Source organism: Nomia melanderi, chromosome 2, assembly GCF_051020985.1.
Source record: "Nomia melanderi isolate GNS246 chromosome 2, iyNomMela1, whole genome shotgun sequence".
NCBI lineage: Eukaryota > Metazoa > Arthropoda > Insecta > Hymenoptera > Halictidae > Nomia > Nomia melanderi.
The window spans coordinates 14,216,330-14,243,117 of record NC_135000.1 but is presented as its reverse complement, the minus strand read 5'-3'; the positions used below and the strand labels follow the sequence as shown (position 1 = coordinate 14,243,117).

Here is a 26,788-nt window from a genome sequence, read left to right as displayed (position 1 = left end):
TTGCGAATAGCACAATATTGTATGTACAATGACCACATTTTTTAAATAGATGGAACAACTGCGAGGGACCACAATGAATCGACGCGTACATAAAGCTATGGAGTACTGGTTAGAAGCAATAAAATTCGTCCAAGAATGCCGCAAACGAGAAATCGCCAATGCAACAAAATGTCAGAAAGAAAATCCACCATGTATGCTTGTATATGATGATAATGGTAAGTATATTTATTTGCTTATGAAATTACTTTATATATAAAATTACTCTAAAACTTGTTTCATTAGTAAGAGAATTTATCGAGTATTAGAGAAAAAAATCAAAAATTCATAGACAGATTTCATAGAAACGATAATGAATATGCTAAACCAATTTAAGAAAGTTTAATAATACTTATATTTTATTTCGAAGCTAACGGAATTTTTAACATTGTGCAAAAATTTTCATTTATTTACATATCGCAATATAGTATGTAGATAAGTTGATCGAACTGAGCTTTTCCATTCACAGATATACTAACTTTGGCTACCAGCGTTTACGAATTGACAAAGGCATCTCGGTATGCGCGAACTGGTATGTATAACGCATTACAAGCAACATTGTTGTATGACTTGGACATTGAGAAAAAGGTCGTTGAAACTTCGAAAGATCCAGTTCTTGTGATAAAACGCAATGAAAGTCAGGTAGGCGACTATTCGAACTGTACCTAGCAAAATTTCGAAAGGTGCTTCACCACTTCACGCGACGAAACATAGACCGAATCCAGCAGCTTTTTACATACGTATTCCGTGTTACGTTTCTGAAAAGCTTTTGCTGGCGTTTTATCATAATTTTATCGCTGAAAGAACAAAAAAAAATGCCGCCCACTAATCGCAGAACTTCAGAGCATCATTACGAAAATAGTATGCGTACTTGCGCCGAAATATGGGGGATGGGTGGGGGGGGGGGGGGGATGAAAAGAATCGTATGCGTCTCTACTTTTTACAAGTTAATAGTGACTCCATAGTTTTCTACTGTACATATTTTTATCCCTACTATAGTACAGTCTCGGGGGTGTCAGTTCTGGTATCTAATACTTGTGATCCAATCATCTATATCGTATGTCGCACTTGCGATTTCGCTTGTTCTTCGTTGACAGACTAACGAAATAACTTTAACGAACAAGGAGGAGAAAAAAAAGGAACGTAAACCATAGACATTTTTATCTTTGGGTAAGTTGGTTTCGCGCGTTTCACAATACCAAAGATAATAATCGTTTAACATAAAAAAGAAAAGGAAAACGTGAAAATTCATCGCGGATCCGAAACTTATTGATGATAAACGAAGAACAAGATTGCTCAGATGTACTAACAAAATAGAATATATGTAAATCTATATAAATATATATATGTATATATATAGATATAGATATATAGATTTATATATAGATTTCGTTTGCAAGAATCTCCAACTATTACTCGTTTGCGTATGTGTCATAGGTTAGACAAGATAGGCTAAATTTTACCAATATATTTGTTCAGAGCGCTAGACAGTAATTTCCTAGACTAGTTCAATGTGGCCTTCCTTAAATGTGTGACCCAAGATGTGTGTCGGATAGCTGAATATTTCGGATACCTTCGAAATGTCTTGAGAACTCAAGACACGATAGAAAAAAATTTACTCATGGATCGGATGAGCTCTTCAATCCATGAACTAATAGCGGAGCCTTCGATCCAATCGGTAAATAGTTAATTATATACAAAAAGCAAACGATGTCCACTGTATATATACTACACGTGAAATCTTTGCTAAGAAGAGAACTTTCCTAAAAGCGTACTCGCCAGACGCGCACGCGGAACGCCGTTGCCACGGCGGGTACGCGTTACAACGTAAGTTATATACAGAATTTTTAATGGCACGCGTATGCGGAACACACCATTACTATTCCTACATACTTATTATGTATATATACGTACATATACGATATGCGTTCTAGGCAAATCTGTTAGCTTTACATGGCCGACTTGCGAAGTTCAGCATTTCCGGTTCACCAAGTCTCTTCGGTGAACCCTTTCGCACAGCGACTTCACATACCAGCTCAAGAATTTTATTGTTCCAACGTGTACGAACCGTACGAATTCGTTTTAACCGTAACGCCGCGTTCAGATCGCGTTAGTCACGAAATTACGCTTCTACAGAAAACCTTGTTGAGAGGGAAAGAAAGAGAGAGAGAGAGGGAGAGGGAGGGGGAGAGAGAGAGAGTGAGAGAGAGAGAGAGAGAGAGAGTTCTTCTTTTTCTTTCTTTCTTCTATTTTTTTTCTATTTAATCGTTTCGTTGTCCTCTATTCTTCGTCCTGTTCCGCCTGTGGAGGCTCGATTGCCGATCGTTCCCGTGCATTTCTAGCCACACACGGACGTTTGCACAACGATGACGAGATTATACTCCCTCACTGAAATGACACACGAAAAAGAGAAAAAGAAAAGAAATTTGTGAATAATCTAGTGTCCACGAGTAGTAAGAATAACGAGGTGACAGAAGGCTTGGCTACGACCCGCCTGTAGCTGCCTCAAGGTCTAATCTTCTTAAGCTTAATCGATCGGCCTGTATTATCGTTAGAATTCTCGCGAATCGGTTATCAAAGTGTTGGTAAAGCTTTACTGTAATCGCCTATGTATATAGTCGTTGACTTCCATCTGAGCTGCACATCGCACGTAGTTGATTCCTGTGAGCGATGATTAAATCCGGGGAAAGGTGTGTCGGTTGTCTTTGTTTCTCCGGCTATGCTCGTCTCGTTTTCGAGCGAGACACTGTGGCCGGATACATTCGGCTTAGCGTATACGTGGGAATTACTCAAACACAATTTCCTAAATTGTCTTTGCCGCCGAAGGTAGTACAAATTTTTCGACGACCTTTAACGAAATTTTTAGATGCTTGGACAGAAGTGTTTTATATCGGTATTTCCCTCTTGCATGAAAATTAACTCCGTTGGCTTGAATGGTTCCCGCAACCCGGAACGTTCGAAGATGAAGCTAGCCACTGCGTGGTCTCGCGCGCTAGATGATTTAGGCAAGACTTCGTTGTCCGTCGAACGGAGATTCGTTCGAAACGTTGTGAACGGGGAAGATGTAAAGTTTGTTGACACTAAGGGATAGAAAAACTTTGGATAGACGAAAGCGCGTAGAAAAGTAGTGGAAGGAAAGGAGAAGCAACAGCTCGGCTGCAAAGACAATCTCGCGCGGATAACGGCCCGGTACTACCGAAATTCTTGCGAACAGCAAGGGTACGCAATTACAGACTGTTAACTCGCTTTTATATAACGCTTGTGTAATCACTGGGGACCATGTCGAGCATCGTCTCCGTGTACCAGCATATCTTAGGACTCTCATTTTTATTGCACGAAGGAAACACTTGCATTTCTTCTTGCGGTTGTCTAGTTTTTATTTCCATTTTCGCCTAGTTTCGGTGGTGTGTGGCAAGCAGGCTTGATCTTTTTCCTAGCTCTGTTCTTCACGTTCGCGTCCTGATTCGTCCCCAGACAGTTTTCTTCCCTCGAAAGGAATATGCGTGCAGCGAGAAAGAGGATGATTGATTCCTTCTACTTCCCCCTTCCCGCCCAGTTTATAACACGTGTCCGGGATCGAAAGTATAGGTTTAGCGAAAATTGACAAAAAAAAATATATATATATATGATATATGATATATGTATGTATTGTTAGGCTAGGATAGATTTATCGAATGCTCATAAGCGTACAATGAGAACAGGTTGCGTTGCATTAGGGTCGCGAAGACACAGCAAAGACGCGCGTCATATGCAAGCTGTCCGGAAGGTGTCAGCCGCGAACATGGCGACCAGTGCTTTACAGAATTTCCTTCCGCATTTGTCGACATATTGTATTGTAACTGTGATATATATAATGCCAATTTGTATATAAAACCGTGCAGAGCTCTTTCGCGACAAAGAACGAACACGACGGACCAACGGCCGACCGATTCGTTAGTTCTGTCCTCTTCGCTCCGCAGGCTGAGAGATTCTTCTTCGGTGTTTTTCGCTTCGCGAGACGCTTGCTGTTCCCGCGCAGATCGGGAACGCGATACCGATAGACCAGAACCCGCGCGTCCGGTTCGAATTTTGGCCAGAGCTTCTTTCGTCGGAGATCCGGTGAAGCATGATTAAAGATCGCGCCTGAGGTTGAGACACGAATTAATCTCGAAACACGAGAGTCGTCCCTCTTGTCGGGCGCGCGTCCACTTAATAACGATAGTACTTAAAAACTCGAATATGGTCAATATCGTGCAATTCATCCGAATTATCTATTGCTATTATACTCGATCCCTTCGAAACAATCCAGCCTTTGAACACACCCCGTACGCCATTGGCATCTCTTCGTTCAAATGTTTTTCTTCTTCGTTGTTTATCGTTCCCCGCCTTTATTGTCCTTCCGAAGATCGTTCAGATCACGAGCATAGAACTGACCACGTGTACCATAAGTTTTTCTCCGAGGCTTCATCGCGACTTCCGAGTTTCGCTTCGAGTTTTCTTCGAGCGCGTCGCCATTTCGAGGATTTGAACCAAGACTCTTCAACGGGCACTAACGCCGCGCGACATCGTCTTCTTCGTCATTGCGGGGCTTCGGGGCCTTCACGGGGGAATGCGTGTTCCGCCAGAATCGTACAAAAAGTGAAAACGGAAACCCCAGGGAATTTCTTGCGAACGTTTCTCGCAAACGCTGTCAGAGGCGAACTTGTTAACCCTTGAAAAGGAAGGATTCGGCTGATGGTACGCGGAAGCCATTTTGTCGAGATTAGGGTCCCGCCCAGCAGAGGTCTTCGGGCCCAGAATCGTCTTTTGAGCATTTCTAAACTTTTGAGAGCCTCTTGTTAAGGGACGTTGATTTAGAAGGGATGTTCTAAAGCTGTCAATTCCTTACTGCCATGGTTCCCTTTGTTGACTGCTGGACTCAAAACAAAAAAGTCGTTCACAGCCCTGCTAAAATTGCCCCCCCCCCCCCCCCCCCTGCATCGTCGCTATGGACTGTACTTATGCACACTGGCTTTATTGTTGGAAGAATTTTTATTTATATTATTTCATTTTTAACGCACTTTTAAAATATTTAAATAGTGTTGGTGACGTTTCGCGCGTCACCCGGTGTGTTTAACTTTCATTATAAATCTGTACAATATTGATTTAATTTTACACGAAATATAATTGTGTGACACGTGTCAGCGAACGTGTTAAATATGTTGAAGTACTCAAAAGTTACTTATACGCGTTGAAGGATATTAGTGAACAGGACACTTCATATTTTCTTCTTCTGTAAATGTTTGTCTTGTTTCGACTTAAGGATGTCCAAGTGACTTACAAATGGGAAGTGTTAATGACATAAGTACAGTTGTCTCCATGGATTTTGAGGAGGAATTTTAGGGATCATGGTTCCTCTTTCACAGTTGAATTCATGGAACGGAACCTGTAACTATTTTGGTTCGTCCAGTTTCTATTACGAGAATGCTTGTCTTTTCTTCCTCTTAGAAAGGACACGGACAAAGCTTCTACATAAGGCTACGTATACATATGTGCATGCGCACGTATTAAGTGATTACCTCGTGTCGTATTTATCATACGCATTCGTTAAGAATAGGAACACTATCTGCACAGATACGTGTTTGACAATCCTATTTAAATTGCATGTGATATTATGTATTACTGACTAGCTAAATGTATATGTGTCTATGTGTGTATACGCTTGTACAGGGTGTTCCGTTGACTCTGTTGCTACAGTTTCTCGTGAGTGTACTTTCAAGACGGCGGTGGACTTGTTTGGTGAATTTGATACCGCACAGAAGAGGGTAAAAGATACGAAGAACCTCTTAGTGGATATTAAAATTTTATTTACATATTTGTTATCGGAATTTTTGCAACTGGAGAGATAAATTTACATTTTTTTAAAGAGACGAGACTAAGCGTGTTGGAAGAAGTTTGATGGTCGATTACTGATATTGTCGTTGCATTTTTAAATGAGTTCTTAAATTTTCTTTGTCTATCTTAACAAACACGAAGTAATAATAATTTTATTAGTGATAGTATTCAATCCAATTGATGCTAAATTTTATTTGGTTAAAGTTTGTAGGAAATGGTTATCAAAATTATGAAATGAAAGAGGATTTGTAATTCTTTTCGTTTAAAAAAATATGAATTATATTTTTCCGAAACAATTTACGAAATTTACTATCAAAATATTAATGAAAAAAACTTAAACTAAATTTGATTTTAGTCTTTATGTTTATAATAATTGAATTCAATATTGTATTCACAATTTTATCTTGAACTAGCATAATACATTAAATGTTGGTATTAATACTCGACAAAAGTAACTAAATTAACAGTTCTGTATTCTATTGCTCTAATTTATTGATTAGGTATCTTTTTATTTATACGGATCGTCATATAAACCAAGTCAAAAAAGAAAATAATTTAAAACAAACTATAACATAATAAACCTAAATAAGATACACTTGGCACAATTAAATTGAACAGTCATTTGCTAAATAAATAAAACGACAGAAATTGAAATAATAATTCATCAACTTGGTTGAAATGGTAATACTCAATTTACACACCAACATTTTCATTTTCAGTTTCTACATCGAAACACTAGAAACTTATTTTAAAGAGTCCTTTAATATTCAACTTATAATTTTGATAACTTAATTGCAAATTCATATTTAACGTCACTTTGGTTTTACTATAGCAGAATCAAAATTATCTATGCATAGTTAATTATGTATAGACAAAATCATACAATTTATTACATAATTTATATTATGTTCCTGAGGTGCACTGTCTAAGAATTGATTAGCAATTTTTTAACGTTTCTATAATAAAGATACACAGCCTTGAGAGTTTGGCTAAATTTAATACAGCTATAAAAATGCTTTTAAATTTTTCTTTAATTTTTTTATATAAAACAATGTACCAATATTTTGAAACATATTCGCGAATGTTCCCCGTAACAGAATCAACGGAATATTTTGTATTTACATACAGAGCATGTACATGCATATATATATGCTCATACACATGAATACATAGGTAAATACATGAGTGTTCGTAGCGCATTGAAGTTACACAAAAAATTTCGAAATGCGTTTCATGAACACCTGTATATACATATGAGTAAACAAGGTAGTAACAAGGAAAAGTAGGGAAAAACCGACCAATGTTTAACTCTCGAAACTGTCAGAGTGTATCGTTAGTATTATAAGATCAACGATTTCGTTCACAATCAGTTACATTGAGTACCAACGGTGGGAAAGCTGCAAATTGATAACAATTCAAGTGAAGTTTGAGAAACTTAAATAAAATGTAGCAACGACTTGAATTTCCAAATTTACGATACAGTAGAAATTCTTTTTCACTTGATAATAAACAGTGTTTAATTTCGTTTATAATAATTGAGGTAACTATATTTCTTATGGCATTCCATTATAATTTAAACAAAATTTTCTTTATCTTGAAAACTATGATTTCTTGATGTTGAATTTACTATTTAAATTTTTATGAAGTTTAAATATTAAGCAGATAATTGCAATTATTCAAAAAAAGTCATTTATTCGTCGTTTTGTTGAACCTAACACGCGATAACATTACATATTCATCGAAATGATCAATAGCCAGTCACATCGTGGTAACCTTACATAGGAATGAAAATAAATTTACTTACATAAATAAATAATTGCTTGATTAATGACAATTAATTCGGATCATTGTACATTCGTATGACAATTTGCTTATTTCAAAATATGAAAATGTTAATATTATAAATTAAAAATCATTTTAAAATTGATGCATTCCATGAAACAATGCTGACTGACGTTTTTATTCGTTTGAGAAACGTGTCTCAAATGTAGAAGAAAGAACGTGATTAAACACTGTCGAAAGAGCACAAAAATTATTGAGTTGGTGGGAAATAAATACACTTTTGCATAGTTTATTTACACGAATCATATTGTTTTGCGCTATATTTCATCTTACATCTATGAGACTGATCATATTGCCGAAGTCGCGAACGTCTATAAATTGTTCAATCTTTTTAAATTACATTATCATAACAGGAATTGTATAAAAACAGAACAACAATTGTTAAGTTCATTGAAGCCTTTAAGTATTCGTTATAAATACTTAAAATGATTTTCCACGTATTTTATAATTACAGGAAGGATTACAGTAACCTCAGTGTGTTCAAATGACAATTTATTTCTCATCAACTGAACTTTATTCATGTGTTTCACATCTTTCAATTACGAAGATTTCAAAGTTCCTTGAAAAGGAATTTTAGAGAATCTAAAATATAACTTTTCTTCGAAGTATTTACGCTTCGACATTTATATTTGCGATATTTCGCAGTTGCTCTACAATTAACCAGTTAACTGTGTTTATTTTGGGACAAAATAATACTAACTTTATCAACAATTAATTACTTATTTTTTCAGATAAACATGTACTTCTTTGTTTTGTTTTGGTTTTTTATTTTAATATATATTAGGTACATGTGTTCTGATTTTTAAAACTAATTCCCACAGTTAACTAGTTAATACCACTTCTGTAATTGCAAAAGCCACTGCTGCGAAACTGGATTCTTTTTATTTCACTTCTGTAGCGTCGGCTGACCACCGTGGTTGCGAACATGTTAACTGAGACTTAAATAATACCGCAGATAGCAATTTGCTTCTAATTCAGCGATTCATCTTCGTACTGCTTAATAACTGAACGAAATTAACCCTTGAACAGCGGATGACGTTATCCTCACGGCGAATGCAGGGTCCATTTTGATTCACAATACTCATCTCGAAATTATCTTACATAAATATACTATATATCTCGTAAAATTGTTATCTTCTTCAGTACTATCAAATTTTCATAACTTTCAATACAATCTTAAAATTACAAATAAAATGTATTCTAAATAAAATCATATCTTTTAAATTACATCCGCCTAATCGCAACTCACGTAAAATTACTATTAAAATTATCACTTCATAGAACAACAGAACTTTTATTAACGAAAAGACAAATAATTCTAAAAACTATCTCTCAAAATGAATATTACAATCAAAATACAGCTAAATCACTTATGTCATCTGAAGCAATCCTCAAGTTTAGACAAAGAAATTACTGCGAAACTTGTACAAAGTATTTTGTATAAGTTTTTATACAAAAAAAAATAAAGTTTAGTTTTTAAGACGTTGAATGCCGCACGATTTCATGTAGCAAAATATACAAAATGAAAAAATATAATATCAAATTGTTTCATTGAATCGTTTTATTATTATTACACGCTAATCTTGCTGAATGTCACCGCATTAGGTAGCATTATTTATAATATAAAAATTTTTTCAAATAATCATCGTTTAATTAACTGAATTATAGTAATTCGATTTTGATCAGTGGTCACCGGTGACCCTCATGGCATTCAACGTGTTAAATTAGACTTATGTTTGATTTAACTATGAAACGAGTATAATCATGCAAGACAATACACGATCGACAATGTACAAGCATGGATTCCTATTGACCCTGGATTTGCCGGACAAGGGCTAAGCTTATAGTTCGACGAAATAGTACGATGTGAAGTAGAGGAAGGGGTTAGTCAATAAAGGGGTTGCATTGATTAATCGCCCATATAGGGGGTAATTTACGCCAGGAATTAATAATGCATAACCAATCGAACAGTCTCGTCGGGAAAGGATGCAGTTCGTGTGCCACTAATGAAAAGTCTGGGCTATCAAAGAGTACTCGTCCGAGACTGGTTTCCACGAAATGAACGAATATTGCTTCGCTACAGCTCAAGCTACGTCGTCTACCACGTTGGAGACGATCGAATGTATTCTCTGTAACGATCTTGGTCGATCGTTACCATTTTCGCCTCTTTTCCTTTTTTATACATGTACGATAGTAACGGAATAGCGATTCCCATTATAGTCGAAGGACTTTCCTGCGCATTTTCGACTCACAGTTTGGTAACTACCACGGCCACCATTGCTTTTTCTCGAACATCGTAGACTTTCCATTTTGCTTCTGAATATCGAACATCTACGCGACGTGTAATATATTTGTTTCATTGTAATTATTCAAGAAAACCGAAAACTTGCGTTGGCAACAAAGCTGCGTGAATTGATGCATTTGCATCCACTTTATTTAACTTTCTTCCCATTATCTTAAGACTTAGTTGTAACAATGTGTTCTTTCAAATGTTTAGGTTATTTAACACTAGAACTACCAAATGGGTTAAAATAACTCATTCCTAAATTCTTCTTTTGCAATTATTGAAGAGGAACAGATGCTTATCTGGGAAACGAGTAATGGAATTGATTTAGAAATACGCAAACTGAACTATAAATCAATTGAAATCTGAATAGATGCAATGTTGGAGTTTCTATAGAAAAATTAGAAAATCTAATTTAATTACTCGACAGTTCTAGTGTTAATCAGTATTTTTTTGTTTGAACATGTTACTGTCTTTTCAACGATTCGGTGACCATCGAATCCACAGTTGCGTATTAGGTAGGACGGTTATCACGTTTACGATAATATTATGTGTTTATAACAACAAATATAGTATGCGGTACGTGTATATGTGGAGAAGGTGTAACGTCGAGGGGGAGGAACACAGGTTTTACGTAGATAGCGTAGGTAGATAGTTCGTTTTAGAACGTCTAAAGATGCTAGGGTAGTTTCTATAATGGCGTCGGTGTAACTATGTCTTTTCTTAATACTCAACGAAAAAGTAGTTTCCACTAGCGTTTCAAAAAGTTCAAACGGTTCGGTGTGTGGATCTAGTAATGGGTACTCGTTTCTTTGTTAAAAAGATTTCCACGAAACGTCCCGCGAAGGCTCGAGTCCCTTAAAAATCTCGAAGACGCAAGATAGTTTAGGAAATCTTGAATTCGAGAAAAATCGGGGAGTCCCGGGACATCGTGTCGATTTCGGAATTACTATATTAAAAAAAAAATATATATATATATACACATATATACATGTGTGTAATCCTTGTTTATTTTGTTTACGAGCACACGAATTAAGGGGATGAAATCGGGCCTACGAATGTCGACGCAGTTTTCGTCGATGTTCGCGAGGTTCAACATTCTCCGGGTATGTATTTATTAAAACGGTTAAGTAATTCGTGGAGATGTAGAGAAAATGATTAGAATTGTTAGGAAAGTTGAAAGAAACTGTTTAATGTCCATTACAGTGTGCTTGCGGGTGTCTGATCTGTGTGATCGATCGGTGCTCGATCGATGAATCCTCTTAAACGACGAAAATCGGTACTTAACGCATTTCGTTCGAGTAACCGGTGTTCCTGTTCGGACGATCGAACGTGATTTTCGTGTTGGCGTGATTTCACGGGTCGTCCACGTTTCGTTCTTTTGTTGCTTCTTCGCTCCCTTGATCTATCGCTGGGGATCGAAAGGACGATTCAGTTTCTTTTCTTTTGTTTCTGTATTTATTCGTAGTTCCTATCGCCGCTTAGTTAAACATAGTTCAATTGTCTTCGAATTGTAGGTGCAAACTGGACTGGACACGCTGAAACATATTCGATTAGTAATATTTCAACCGAAGTGGTCGTCGATGACTGCTAAACTGATTAAATGTTTTCAAGTATATAGACAATTCAGGAACTTTTCTGTATTTGTCTGAACGCTATCGCACAGTTACTTTTTTAACACGTTCACGTTGGCATGTACCATCGGTGATACACAGGTAATTTATAACATTAGAATAGATCAACGTTAATGAGTAAATTATTTATCAAATTAATTATTTACGTTTACCCATAACTAGCAACTGAGGTTAGAAAACTAGAGACGTAACAGAAGAATGCATTTCAACATCATTTTTGCAAACATTATTATTATTATAATTTATAAATGAATGTATAGAGACATCCCGACGTGAATGTGTTAAAGAGAATTGAATAGGCATCTACGATTTGTAGTTAGAATTCTATTAAAATGAAAGTGAAATAGAAATGTTAGTAAATTTGATTAATTTTTTTCTTTTTCGTATTTTATATAGTATTGTATACTGTATCCTACAAAATCCATAGTCTTTTTACGGTATTTCAATGAAGTTATAACCTTTCTTGCATAAATTGTAGCTACAGAGGACACCTTCATCGCTGAAGATGAATTAGTTATTTCTATTTCTTTCGTGTTAAATCTTCAGACATTTTTTCTGGAATAAATGGACAAAGGAACATGATAGTTGCATACTGTAGTAACCTGCAATGAGTAAAATAATCCTGTATTAATATATTTCAATATTATGTTCAAGGCTAAACGATTCCTCCAATCAGAAATATGTTCTAGTCACCTTCTTGTAGCTTATGGTTCCCCGTGTAACTAGCATTTAATACCCTTTGCGCTTAGTAAAACGATTTAAACTAATACATGGCTGTTTTTAAATTATTTGCGGCATTATTTATTATTTATTGTCCTAAGGAATGTTTAATGATAAATGCGTCTTAGCTTATGGTAGTGGGGACAGATCGTTGGTCATGAAAACGTCAAAGTTCTGAATCCATTGACAAAATGTCGACGGGACAATGGAACTGAAAATGGAAAGCGATTTTTTCTACTGGTTAAATTATTCGTAGTATTTATATTGATAAAAATAGAAAAACGTGTCCTATTAAAACATAATATTGACAGAAATTCTTGTGAAAGATCTGAGACTGCCAATTATTGGTCATTTCTGTTTACTTTTCTTCTTGCAAACAATATAAAAGACTTAAACCAGTATTAAAAACGGATCGACTATTAATTTTTCAAAAAGTGGAAAGAAAATTAAAAAGAAAAAATATTCTCAATCGAGATCGTACGTTCAATCAGGCGAATATTCAAGAATATAACACCTTTCGTAAATTTGATAAGTTTTGTAATGTACTTATACTAGGTTGCGCCTTAAAAACAAAAAAAAAGAACAAGATATTTTTTTCTTGCTATATAAGTATAAGTAATTTTTAAAAACTCGAGGAATATCAATTGGAAAATAGTAAATTCACTCTTCACTTTAATAATGAGGAAAACTATATTTAAAAAAGCAATTAATAGTCAATTATCTGAAACCTCACCGAACAATCAAACAATTTTGCCTAATAATTAGGAAATTTAATACTGGAAAATACAAGTTACTCGTGCCTCAATCCAATATATACTAAAACGCAAAAGAAAGCGAAAAAATAAAATGATATTAGCAAGTATCATTCCATAAATACAAAGTAATTAATTTCTCTACTATCTTTTTCTAAATCTTTCAATAACACATAATGCTAGCTAAAATTCCTTTCTCGTGATAACCTTCGTCCAGTATACTTTGCACCTGAAATTCCGAGGCAATGTCTAGCTTACTTACATGGGTAATCTACGCTTTCGCTTCGTTACGAACTTCGTTTGTTCATTGATTCGTAAAGCAGTTGACGAGAGGGGTAGGTAGTCTTATCGGAAAGTCCTTACAAGTCATGTTTAGGACCGCGTTCAGGATCGATCCGATCGACGAGGATCGTTGTCCGAGTTTCCAGCTCGCCGCCGGGATCAGATTACGTGTTTTTGCCGCAAGATTTAATCAGCGAGTCTGAAACTTCATCGACGACCCGCGGTCACGGAAGAATCGGTCGTGAAGTATTAATCGCACCGGGCTGGGCGTCCAATGTCGCGGTATCGATTCCGCGGGAATCGACACGCGAAACCGGTCTCGCGTATACAGCGTAGTCCGAAAGTCGAAACAACTTTTCATCTGCGACTATCCTGCAGAATGTAGAAAAATTAAAAAAAAAATAAGTGTAGTTTACGCATAGACGCAAAGAACTACGATTCGATTGGGTAGCTGCTTCTCTCAATGTTAGGTAAAAAAGGTTCTTCGTAGAGGAAAAAGGTAGCCAATTAGCGGACAGAAAACGGTGGAATCGGGCAGATAGCCGATGTAGTACGGAAACGCATATTAGACTTAAATATTCTATGTATATAGGTGGGTATTTATATGTATCTATGTCAAAGGTAAATCATTTAGTCGAATATTATTAGATAAACGATTAGAGAAATGGTATAGCTTCGATTTTTCCTTAGATAATGAAGTATCAGCCGGTGAGGACAGCAGTTAGATGAGAACTTTAGGGGTTTTTTACGTTCCGATTAAACCACTGGTTAGGTGCGACTCGTTTAGCGCAAATTAACACGACTCCTTGCGTTTTTCGTTTCGTCTTTCGATGATTCTTGTTCCCTTGAACTCGACGTAGTAGGATTGTTGGGAGCACTTCATATCAGTCGATGTTGACGAGAGGTATCGAGACTAGCGAAGATTAGCGAAATGTTCTCTGGTTGTTCTAGAACGCGTATTCTGGAATCGGTCTATTGCTGGATAGTGTCTTTTAATTGTAAATATTTAGAATGATTTCGAATCAGTGTATCCTTGACCAAAGGATAGCTTGTTAGAAATGAAGTGGCACTAATTGATCCTTAGTTGTTTCACGATTCTCGTTTTCGTTTGCAGAAATCAATTCAAATTCCGTTTCTTTGTTTTTGTTTCTTCGTTTGGTGTTTTCTTTAATTTAAGAATTCGAGTACGCAACTCGCAGCTACGAGTTGTCGGTTTCATAATTACCGTTGGTGCTCGGATCGAAGCGATCACTTTAGTTGAATTCCGCGGAAATTCAGTTTCTTGTTTTTAGAATAATTTCCTAGTTAAATTTAGTAGCCAATTAAATAGCTCCAAAATTATTAATATTTATTTTTACATTTGTTAGGGAATCGATATCCAGGATGTCGGGTTTAGGCGTGTTTGTTTCTCGCGCACAAGCTCGTGTACCGCGACACACACCACATATCGACGATTAGAACGAATATCAGCAGTATCTTGCTCGCGGGTTTACGACTCGTACCTTTTCCGCTTGTTCCATGTTTAAAGAGGAATTCAATTCGTTCGAATGATTCACTAAGTCCTCGTGATACATAAATTTCACTACGCAACGATAATTACATTTTCTTGCCGGTGGGCTCGGAAATGATGATCAACTGTTAGGGAAAAAAGGAAATAGAGAAGAAAGAAACGCGTCGCAATCTCGCAGTAAAATATTATTCACTCAATTGTCTCGTAGAATACGCGCTAGCCTAACTGAATTCATGATAACGATATTTTATTGCGAGATGGATCGAGATATTCATTTCGTTCCAAATGGTCCAGCGAGATCGACGATTTCGAGGATGCCGCGCGTCCTCCATTTTGTCGACCAATGTGGCGCCATTCTAAGATGGCGTCCGGGAACATACACCGCAACGCACGGAAAATGTATGAAATCGTATCAGTGTTTCTTAGAGTAGTACAATTAGGATCTTTATGGATCCTCAATCAAATTCAGCGATCGAATGTCGCAACGATTGGTACGCTTGAGTGTTTAAACGGGAGAAAAAACATGAAATAAATATATGTAAAGAAAAAAAAGCGAAAAAATGCAGAAAAAAAGAATGCTGTTTGCCAATATAGTGTATCCCGCGAATCATCCGCGTCGCAGGCTAAATGTTCTCAGGGAAATGTGACTAGAAGTAGTGACCTGTGAACGTAAAACACTAATCGTTTCGATCGATTTCCTTTTTTACTGTTAGGAGGATCTCGACGATAAACGTAAATTATTCGATAAACGAAAGAATACAAGATATTCAGTTCGAAAAGTGTGAATATCGTTCTGATTTTTTTTTTTTCTTTTCTTTTATTGAAGATCAAACAGTCGAGATTATTCGAATTAGAAGAAAATTCTGAAGAATAAATTTTATTTAATAAATTAGAAATTTATTGATGATAGTTTGTTTTATTGGAGTACGAAAATTATTACGTGTTTTATATAGACACATTTAAAAGACTAACGTATATAGATGAAAAACAATTAATACAACTGTTAACGTCGTCGTTTATTTGCGAAACATAAAATGGTTCTTCAGAAATTGTAAATGTGAAGAAATATTTTTCGTGATCATTCGGCAGAAAATGAAAATTCAGTGAATATTGATGGATTCGTAACAATGAATCGAGAAAATTCGCGAGAACTTTCAGAGTTCCTTTTTAATTTTTGTTCATCAATCTCGTAAATCGGTGTAGTTTGATTTTTAGTTCTAATTTTCGTGAGATGAGCGAAATTTAATTTTGAATTATTAAAGATTACTACATTATTCCAAATTCAAAATGTTGCAATTGTAAAGATGTTAACAAACCGCATTTTTAAGAAAGTTACGCTCCCTAAAGATGACTCGAGAAGGCGTCAAATATTTCTCTACAAATTCCATCAAAATTATAATTGTCGAAGTACATTAAATTTGTCTCGTATTACCCTGATTCTTATTTCAAAGAACGTTTCTTTATCAATGCAACGTCGAGATCTTCCAAGGTCCACGTTCACACGTCACAGAACGAGAAGAGTGATTAGAGAGAAGGAACGCGATTTCGTGGCCGCCATACGCATAATTTGTTCGTACGAAGACAATCGTTTTACGCCATTACAGAAAGTAAAAAAAAAAGAACGCTCTGCTAATTCAGGGTAACGGGTCATCGACGGTTGGGTATTACGGGGGTGGAAGAGGGGAAAAAAGATGAGGAAAAAAGCGATAAAGCTAATAATAATAATTTTAAAAAAATAATAAATAAATAACTAAATAAATAAACAGAAAAAAAGAACATCGACGTCGCAAGGGGAATACTTGGTTTGCGGACCATTAAATAAACCAAACACTATACAACGATCGCGTTACAATAATTATTTAACATAGGACGGTATTGAACGTGCATCCGTTCGTGAATCTAACTGTAGGGGGTGTGGCTCGTGATGGCCGACGCCCCCGACCGCCGAAAATAATTTAACGTCGAATCCAATTGCGATTAGGATTCCTTGCCGTTTTGCGGTTGTCGGTTAGTAAATTTGATTGAGGACGTTATTTAAGGATAAATAAATAGTTCCGTGTATCGTTTCTCGACTAATAGCGGAGTTCAACTAGTTTCGTGTTAGGTGATCCTCGTGATAATTGTTCCATGAATCTTAGAAAGGAGAAACGAGAGAAGGACTACGTGAGCTCGGTCTTGGGGAGTAATCGTCTTGTGTGATCGATAAATTCGCGAGCATATAAATATAGACACAAGAAATCAAGAAAGAAACAAGGAAAAAACAGAGAGTAAGAGAGGGAGGGGAGGAAAGAGAGAAAACGAGAGAGGATTAAACTTCGAATTATATTATACCGAAAAGTTAATTGAACTTTCCGAATATTCTTGACACGTGCGGTTTCAAAATGGTCCATCCGACCTGTCATCTTGCTTCTCCGGCATCCATTCGATCCACTTGGAATCTAGATAAATAATAGAGAATAATCGTTAGGATTCTATTTGCCGTATCGATGAATCATCGGTTCAACGTAGATTACTTCGCTTTCATTAGACTGGAAATTAGTTCGAAAATCAGCTTCTTGCGTGTTTTCAAGTGTAAATACGTACATTCGGCTAGGAAGGTGTTATACCGTTGTTCGTCACGAGAATTGATTCCAATCGACTTAACACTAGAACTACCAAGCAGTCAAATTGATTTCTTTTTATTCTTCTGATATTATAAAAGTATATTTATTGAAATTTTCATTATATTTTAGTTAATGCATTAGCAAATCAGGTTATTTAGTCATTTCTATGAGAAACTCTTGTACCTTCCCAATAATTGTAAAAGAAGAAATCAGGAATAGATGATCTTAACCTGTCTGGTAGCTTTGGTGTTAACACACATCATGCTAAAAACGCATCTTCCGAGCGGAATAAAATTCTTTCAGTCGGTTGCTAACTCTATCGAACATTTCCAACATATCGCACAAACTCCGAATTGCTGTTGATTTCGTGCCTGAATCCACGGTTAATCTAATCTAGCCGTAGAAATACCGGGCACTAAACGTTTACGACCTAATTATTTCCTTATTAAACACGCGAGCGTATGAAGATGCGTTCAGGGTTCGACGAAGCGTAATCTGACTGCACATCGGTAATTAAGATTAAAACTGCGTTATTAATTCGATTAGAAGAGTTATTTTTTTATGATTTTTGATTATGACTCGCTGCAATTGCCTCAATTACCGTTGTAGATTAACACGGATTTACAATCGGAAAGCAGTTTGTAATTGAATTAACAGTTATATTTTCATCGTCGTCAATAATGCGTAATCGCGTTACGTCCTGCTCAACCCTGACGCATGCAAAGTGATTATATGTAAGTTGAACGGTTCGCAGGTGCAACATATTGTAAACAGTCCGCAATTTCACGATACGTATTGCGTAACTGTTCGGTCATTTCGTAAGTCTTTTCGTTTAGGTTTTCGATTCGAGCGAGTTTTATTAATGGGAGTATGTGACTTATAAAGTTGATTAATTAATAGTGTAAAGTAATAATAAAATAATAACTTATAAACGTTTATTAAGGCAATGATCATATTTTTATACGATTACTCTTTGCAATGGAACTAATTTAGTAATATTCCTATTGATTTATTTGAAAAAACACTTAGCAATTATTAAAGTTTTACGTTTCGCGATGAAGTTTCTTTGCTACGAATATATGATTGGTCCGAAAAATTGTCGAATTTTAATGGAAACAGCGATTATAATTCAGAATAGTTTCCTTTTCGAAAAATACTGTTTAATTATTATTAAACTCTGAAGAATGGTTTAATATTCATTTCCAAAATGGCAAAGAGGGCGACTCCCCGAATGTTCAAATCTATGATAAACCGTCTTTCTTCAATTTTCGTGTTCAATAAATAATTACAGCTAATACAATACAGTGTGTAACATGTTTTGTGATAAAAAACACGCTTTATGAAATCAAAATTCGTAATATCTTAATTGTCACATCCTCCATTGCGAAGAAGTATTGCATCTTCAAAAGAAAACCGGTTTGACTAATTTCTAACGAAAGTCATAAATACTTCGCAGAACATTTCATGTAATATATAGTAAATTCTTCGCCGAATCCTGAAAATTTAGCAAAGTCTCACGAAACGACTCGATACACGACAAAGCCCAAATAATTCTTGCAGCTCATGGTTAAGCGCAACTCAGTGACCGTGTCACTATGAAGTTCCAATCGGCAAGAATTATTTGGTCCCTTCCACTGCTACGTTAAATCTCCAAGTCTAATTCGTCCTAAAACAAACCGCGCACGCGTTCGATCGTATTCGCGAGTACACGCCGAACATCATCAAATTCGTCGATCTCGCGTGCAGTACTTAAAATTCGCCTTGGCGTCTGCAATTCTCAAGCAACCAACCCTGCACGACACGAAAAAAGAAAATTAACTGGTTGACGATCCAATAAGGAGAGAGAAAAGAGAGAGAGGGGGAGAGAGGTGCAACGCTAAAACAATACGAAAGAAAAGAACAAAACAACAAGAAACGATGCTCAAATTGTAAGTGACGATGCGTGTCGGTGTGCATCGAACGGATGCACCCGTCGGATACGTAAGTACACTAAAGACTGTAGGAGATTCTAAGAGAACGGTAGCTCGCACTTTCTGTGAATTGCACAAAAATAATTTTTTACGGGTATACATATAACATATACATACCTATACATGTAAATATATACGCGCGTGTATACGGACGCCGTTCTTTTGGGAAACTATGCCACCGACCGCAGATTCGCTTTCGTCGCCTAAACTCTCAAGGGATTCTTCCTTCCGTTGTCTCTTATTTTTATTTTCCGTTTGGTTTTTTTTCGTTTTCTGTTCTACATTTTTCACGCTTACACGGTATACGTATTCGTCGCGTTATCTCTAACGGTTGGTTTTACAAATCTCGCTCCACTGGGGAGACACTAAACGAGATAACACAGTCATACTGCCGGGGATAGAAGAAAAAGAAAACGGAGAGAGGAGGAGGGATTAGAAAATAAAAAGAAATTCGTCTTGCGATTCAAACGAAAAGTCTTTTTGTCCGCTAGAAACGAAAATGGCGGCGAATGAAAATGGGACAATGACATAAGTACCACGAGGCGTTGTCGAGCTTTTTCGCTGAATTTAACTTAAGTTCCTTAAATGTAAAGTTCCTTAAAATTGCGTTCCCGTGATACGGAAACCGTTCGCTCAATTCTGTATGTCGATTCGGTACCATTGTGCAGGGCGAGTCTAAACGATTATGAAGTTCGCTAACTGTTCTACAGGGTGGTTCGATGTAACCTTTCCATGGAATGGCATGGAAATCGTGAAATATGTAAAAACATTTGGGTCATCCTGTAAATATCGAAATTATGCTCTTATTTGTATTGTTTGCGCTTATAAACGTCTGTCGATCTAAAAAATAACACTCGGTTAACTGGATTCTGTTAAATTCTAGTTTCATTAGGTTCAAGAACTGTAAACAAATTAAAATTCGGTTAAATCTCAATGTCATTAGGTTCAAGGATTGTAAAGACGTCAAGTTTGTGGGAAATTTTTGCGCATAGAATTTTCGTTGAACTCCCAACTTATTAGAAGTCGGACAGAAATTTAGGAGGCTCTAAGAAACAAAAATATTTCGAAAATTTGTTTCAGATTACTAAATTTTGTACTTAATTAACGGATTTAGATTCTTATTTCTATTACAAGCTGTCTACAAGTTTCTCCCAATTCCTAGCCATAGTTTTTGAGCCAACAATTTATGTAACTGAAAATACCTGAGTCTCCAAAGTCAATGAGTTTTTACATACCGGAAGTTTTCATCGCCAGAACGAAACACGTCCAATCGTTTAGGCTCTCCTAATTGGTAGCGAAGTATTAGCTTTATTGTAATAACTGCGATTATAAGTTTCAGTCGCGGGTGTGAGTACAATTTACGATGGCCTTATTGCGTTTAAAGCCCAAATTGTACCATTGTAATCCCCAATGTAACAGAAACTAAACTTCGACCAACGTTTCATTCCGGTTATTTCCGTTATTTATTTTCACCTGGTTACAAGCTTACCGCCAGCGAAATTAACTCAATTCTCTCGATTATTATTGATTTACGCGCGAAATGAAAGCCGTTACCGAAGTCAGTGTTTTGTCTTGCCTCAAAATAACTTATTCGTACGCGGGAAACTTAATACGACCACTCCTTTAAACAAATGAAACTTTCTTGTCATAAAAATATATTTATTCTTCCAAAAAATATCGAGGATATTTTATTCGTTTATACATTTTTAATACTTTTTCTTTTCACCGAATATTCAAACTCAGTTTTGGTAATATTAAAAATGATTAACTCATAAAAATCACATTAAAAATGGTTAACTATTAGACATTATTAGCTTAATATATTATTATTGTTATTATTAATATAATTATGTACATACTCTGAGAATGGGTATTTGTAAATTTATTGGAATACGAATTGTTTTTCTAAAATCATTTTGGCATGAAATCATCTGATATTCTTTGTGTATAAATTTTAAAACGAAAATTTTGAATGTACTGATAAATAATTCGCTTCCTACTTCAAATTCAGTATCTATTTTTCGCACTTGTGCTTCATAAAAAATTAATAGTATATCACATCCTTTTACTTTTTCAATAAATAATAAATATTGAGTTCGATAAAAAAAAAGTAGTGACTTAAATATTGATAGTTCATTAATTAAAGTTACACTATTATCGCGTGCCACTGGTCTTAAATTCAAAAGCAGTTAAGGCAAATTTCGTATTTGTGTAATTGTCACGAAAACAATTCAAAATGTGGATCAGTTCGAAACGTATCTAGCCCAATACCACTGAGCACAAAAATATCACCAAATTTCTTTCTTAATTATCAATGAAATGGATCAAAAATCAAAGGTCACAAAAAGAGTAACACCACCGAAATGGACAAAAATTTTAAAATTGAAAAGATTTCAAAAGTATAACATTTTATTTCATTGTGGCGGAATCTACTGTCATGAATATAATCAAATTAATCCTTACCTGCTTGTTTCCCGCGGAATCATGGCGCCGAGAACTTTTGAACTTGACACGCACTAATCGCAAAAGAAAGGTTATTCTGGGGCGAGTCTGCGTCAATTTATTCAGTTTCTTCGATGCTTTTGGGCTGTGATTTTACAACGCTGAACATCCGAACGAATCAGGTCTCTTTATTCTCAAGCAAAACCGTAAATCGACAATCCAAGCCGTGAGAACTTCTAAATAGACTTCGACTGACCGTTTTCTTATTAACCCTCTCTCCAAATTTAGAGATATGTACGAACCCTCGGCACTCTTTAACTTAAGCGTCGCTTGCGAGCAAATGTTCGATCGATTTAATCGAGCGAGAGAGAGAAAGAGAGAGAGAGAGAGAGAGAGAGAGAGAGAGAGAGAGAGAGAGAGAGAGAGAGCAAAAACTTTTTTTGTTAAAAAAACAAGAAGCGCGAAGTAATACGACCGAAAGAAAAGCGAGAGAGATAGAAAGGGAAAGAGAGAAACAAAATACTTACAAAGGGCAAATACATGGGATTTGGACGTGAAAGAGAAGAGGGAGAAAAAAAGAAAAGAATTAACTGTCGTTCTTAGTGTTTTATATATAAATATATATATGTTACGTTTCAGTGTACTCTACGAATCGTATAAACGATATAATGCGTATATGATAACACAAATATATATTATATACATATATATTATATATATATGAATGATACATCGTTAAATGGGCTGTGGTAGAAACCTTTACATACTTTATACACCAGACGAGTCGGATCCTCTTGTTTCGTTTGTCTTTCGGGTAAAAAAAACGTGAACGATTCATCAATTACATTAACGAAAGTGAGGCGTGAAAAATGGAAGGAGAAAAAAAAGTACGGATGATAGAGCGAGGAAGGGAAACGCGTACCGGAGAAAAACGTAAAGCAGCATCATTTTAAAAGAAAGACGCTTCAGTCGTTTTGAGTGCGTAGTCACTTGTCCTATATTCTGTCACACAACGATTACCTTGCACAAAATGTACCTAATTACACTTAATATATTGTAGGATCCGTCTTAATGATTGTCAATAATACTGTACCTACCGTACCCGTGGACGCGGGCGAATTTTGACATTAGGCTAATAAGGCTGTAAGGTGTAAACTACGATTTAGATAGAGAACCCAGTCGCTGAAAACTGTACTGTGATGCACCTGCTTCGAAGACCAAAACGCATAGAGTCCGCTACGCGCTGGAGCGTGACACAAATGCTCGCGCGCCGTTGTTCGTACTTGCTTAGAAAATAGGAACGGCTAACCTCTCTCGTTTTATCTCTCCCTTTCTCTTGATCTGTTAGGTGAACCTCTATCCGATGAATGCTTTTTAAACGGAACTTTTGAAAAATCTATTCAGCGTTACGGTCCAAGACGATCAGGATACTTGATCGCTTCACCAAAGATACACGGGAGTCTATTTTACCAATAATGAATTGGACAGGTCCTAAGTATCTTTTTACATCGTCAGGATGAAGTGATCAAGTATGCTGATCGCAGCGTATCACTTGCAATCTCTAACGCAGTTTTGATATTTCAAGGTTTTTCTTTGTGGTGTTATTATCATAACAAATTGCACAATAATATATTTTTATTGTAGTTGACAACGTTTATGTCAATCGTAGTCATATTTAGTACAATTTTACGAATTCGGTATCTTTCCTTGCGTTCTTCCTGTCCGCCAGCGAACTTGCCTAATCCCGTTTCAAAGATCTCGAATCATTTTGTTTTATTGCGTTTGCAGATTCAGATTATACAGATAATTTATCAGTATTTACTTTCCCAGACTTTTGTTATTATTATCCATTCATGCAATTATTTCTTTCCTGTTTCTGTTTAATCGTTGCCGCATCGATATTCTGGAAGATGATGAAAACGCAAACGTCCATGATTACCCTTCCCGCGGAGGGTTACTTTACCAAGCGTATCTTCGAAGCAGCGTGCACAAATAATTGTTTATATGAATGTCATAGCCTTAGTTTCGCTAGTTGAAAAGAAAGACGAATGTTTAGAACCTTGCTCAATAAAGAAAAACGTTAATTTCGATGTCATGAATTATGTACCGATGTTAATTTTAAGTTCAATTCCCAAATGTCGAAGTTAAACCTAACCATTCTCGCGGACGAATCAACCGGATGACGCCATTGCCCCGAGGTGATGCAAATGTATTCTCGTCTCCTCGTTACCGATAGTTCACGGATCGTAGCTGATTCAACAGACATCTGTATCTTCGACGTTTTATATAAGTTTTACGAGAAACCTTTAAGATCATTTTCCTGTTCACGCTCTTCAACGTTGATACCTTTCTCTTTTCTTTTTCTTCTTTTTTTTCAACGCACAAACTGTCGAAATGTTTGTCTTACCTGCGTGTCTGAAAAATCGCGCCTTCGGTTCGCTCTGAAAATCGAGAAACGACTAAGTACGTAATAATTATAATCCAGGAATTGCTCTCGAACGAAACATTGAATCACGCGACGTTGGACACCTACAGGACCATGTTTTTCGTAAACGTAGAGATAAGACCTTGAGCTTAATGTATTCTCTCGTGGAACCGTGTATAAAACTCCTGTTTGTACCTTAATAGTTTACTATGAACGCTATTATAGACTACATGTAGAGGAATTGAAAGTGAGAGGGGGAGAGAGAGAGAGAGAAAAAGAGATTGAGTGAGAAAGTGAAAGAAGGAGAGAGAGAGAAAATGAAAAAAAGGTTAATGATCGAAATAAATGCAAAAAAGAAGAAGGAGAAATGTAAGCAGACAGGGCAGGGGGGAACAAATGCGCACGCGAGCGAGAAAAACGAGAGAGACAAAGAGGTAAAAGAGTTTTACTGTCCATTCGAGAAAAGTCTGTTATTTTTTTCCGCTATGAAATGAAGAGGGATATTAATGCTGGCATCTTTAGCGGGAACAGAAGATGCGTGTAGTTATCGTGCTTTCGCTTCGAAATGTTTCGTGCTTCTGATAAAAAATTGTGTTATATAGCGTCCTAAACATGAACGACATTCTATGAAAGACTATATCAGAAAGGCTGGTGATTAGATTTCGATTAGTTTCATTTTTTATGTTTAAGCATGACAACGGTTTAGCAAATGTGTTTTACTGAAAGTGTCCTTCCTATGTAAATTTACTTGTTTGTCCTCATAAATTATAAATAAATGATATCTTTCGTGTTCACGTATTACATAAAGTACTTTTATTTTTGTAATTAGAGCGTGGAAGAGGCCGTCAGAAAGGTAAGTAAGACTTTAATATAATCTACATTAACCCGTATGATTGTATTTCGAACAAATGTAAAAAAACTAGTTTGAATGTATTTATCTCAAATTTAGGTTAAATGATTGGTTCCAGTTATAATTATAGAATTTTGTTGAACGTATTAATGTGACAAAAGAGTGATGTGTTTTTAATTATGCAAATATATTTGTATGAAAATGATATAGAACATCTTGGAGAAGGGCAAATTAAACTGTAGAATATAATGAAATTTATATATAAGTAATTAAGTAAAACAATAAAAAGCAGAAAATTACCTAAATAGATTTACTTAAGCATTCTTAAAACCGGCATTTTACACTTCACCGATTCAAACCAAATAAAAATTTTTGCGTTCATAAATGATAATTAAATAATAATAAAATAAAAATAATTAGCATTCCAATCATTTAAATCATTACTTATTGAACTCTTTAGAATTTATATAATCCAATAACAACCATCAGTTGTAACCATTGCCTTTTGCTCTCCTAATCCTCTCTAGTCTCTCCTTCATCCATTTCTCCCGCTTCACCTCCCCACCCAATATGTCCTTTAACTCACACCTCATCAGCACGTGCTCCCAATTCTCTTCTTTTTCCCCACATACTCTGCACACATTTCCCTCCCGCCGTAGCCAATATCTTTCTTTCCTCATTTCGTTTTCTAAGCTAAATCTTGTCACTCTTCCCCATCTCTTCTCCTTTCACCCTCTCTCTAAATGTTTTGGCATTTTCTCCTCCCTTACTACCTTACGTTACTCATCGTACCTTGACCCTATAATCCTCTCTCTACTTTCCATCTCCTGTATTCTTTTCTCTTTCCTCTCCATCATTTCCCACGGTCCTTTCAGTTTTCCCACTTCATGGATTTTCAACCATTTTCCCCCCAAAAAGTAATTCCTTTCTTTCTCCCATTCTGACCTTGTTCTTTCCCTTGATCTCTTTCCTAATCCTGTGCCCAGACATCAGTCTTTCTACCCCTATTACCAATTTTAGAAATCTTTCGTGCGACCTGTCTATTCTCTCCCTCTCTTTCCAACTTCAGATGTTTACCCCCGTATCCTGCCACCGTCCATGCTAACGTGTCGAATAGCCATACCCTTCTGTTCCAATCCGCCCCAAATATTGTCTTCTTCAACCTTCCAACCTCTCCCTCATTGCCCCTGCCATTCATCTTTCCCCATCTCTCACCTGTCCTTCTTGCTTGCCGTTTCTTTGTAGTTTATATCCTAAGTATACGAACTCCTTTACCTCCTCCATCGCTATGTCTCCCCATTTCCATCTCCCTTCTTTCCTCCACCCTCCCCTCTTCACAAAACGCATCACCTTTGACTTGTTCACCCCTTTTCCCGCAGATGCGCCTGAGCTCCCCCATCATTAGCCTGAACACCCCCTCTTCTTGCATCAACAGCATTATATCGTCCGCATAAGCTAGGCTAAACAGCTTCTTTCCCCCAATCTCTACGCCACCTTTTCCCTTTTTTCTATTCTTTTCTCCAGGTCCGTTACCAACAGATTCTCACTCTTATCCCCTCACTTATTCCCTCTCTACTACGCCACT

General features: G+C 36.3%; 1 protein-coding gene across 1 annotated transcript in view; it reads left to right on the top strand.

Moving 5' to 3' along the window:
- Window positions 1-25,151, top strand: part of LOC116431952 (uncharacterized) — a 28,842-nt gene extending 3,691 nt beyond the window's left edge. The window contains exons 4-5 of the mRNA XM_031988123.2: window positions 50-215; window positions 506-25,151. Of these exons, the coding sequence (XP_031843983.1) occupies window positions 50-215; window positions 506-705 (366 nt within the window). The 3' untranslated portion in view covers window positions 706-25,151. The remainder of the gene's footprint in view (window positions 1-49; window positions 216-505) is intronic.
- The last annotated feature ends 1,637 nt before the right edge of the window (window positions 25,152-26,788 follow it).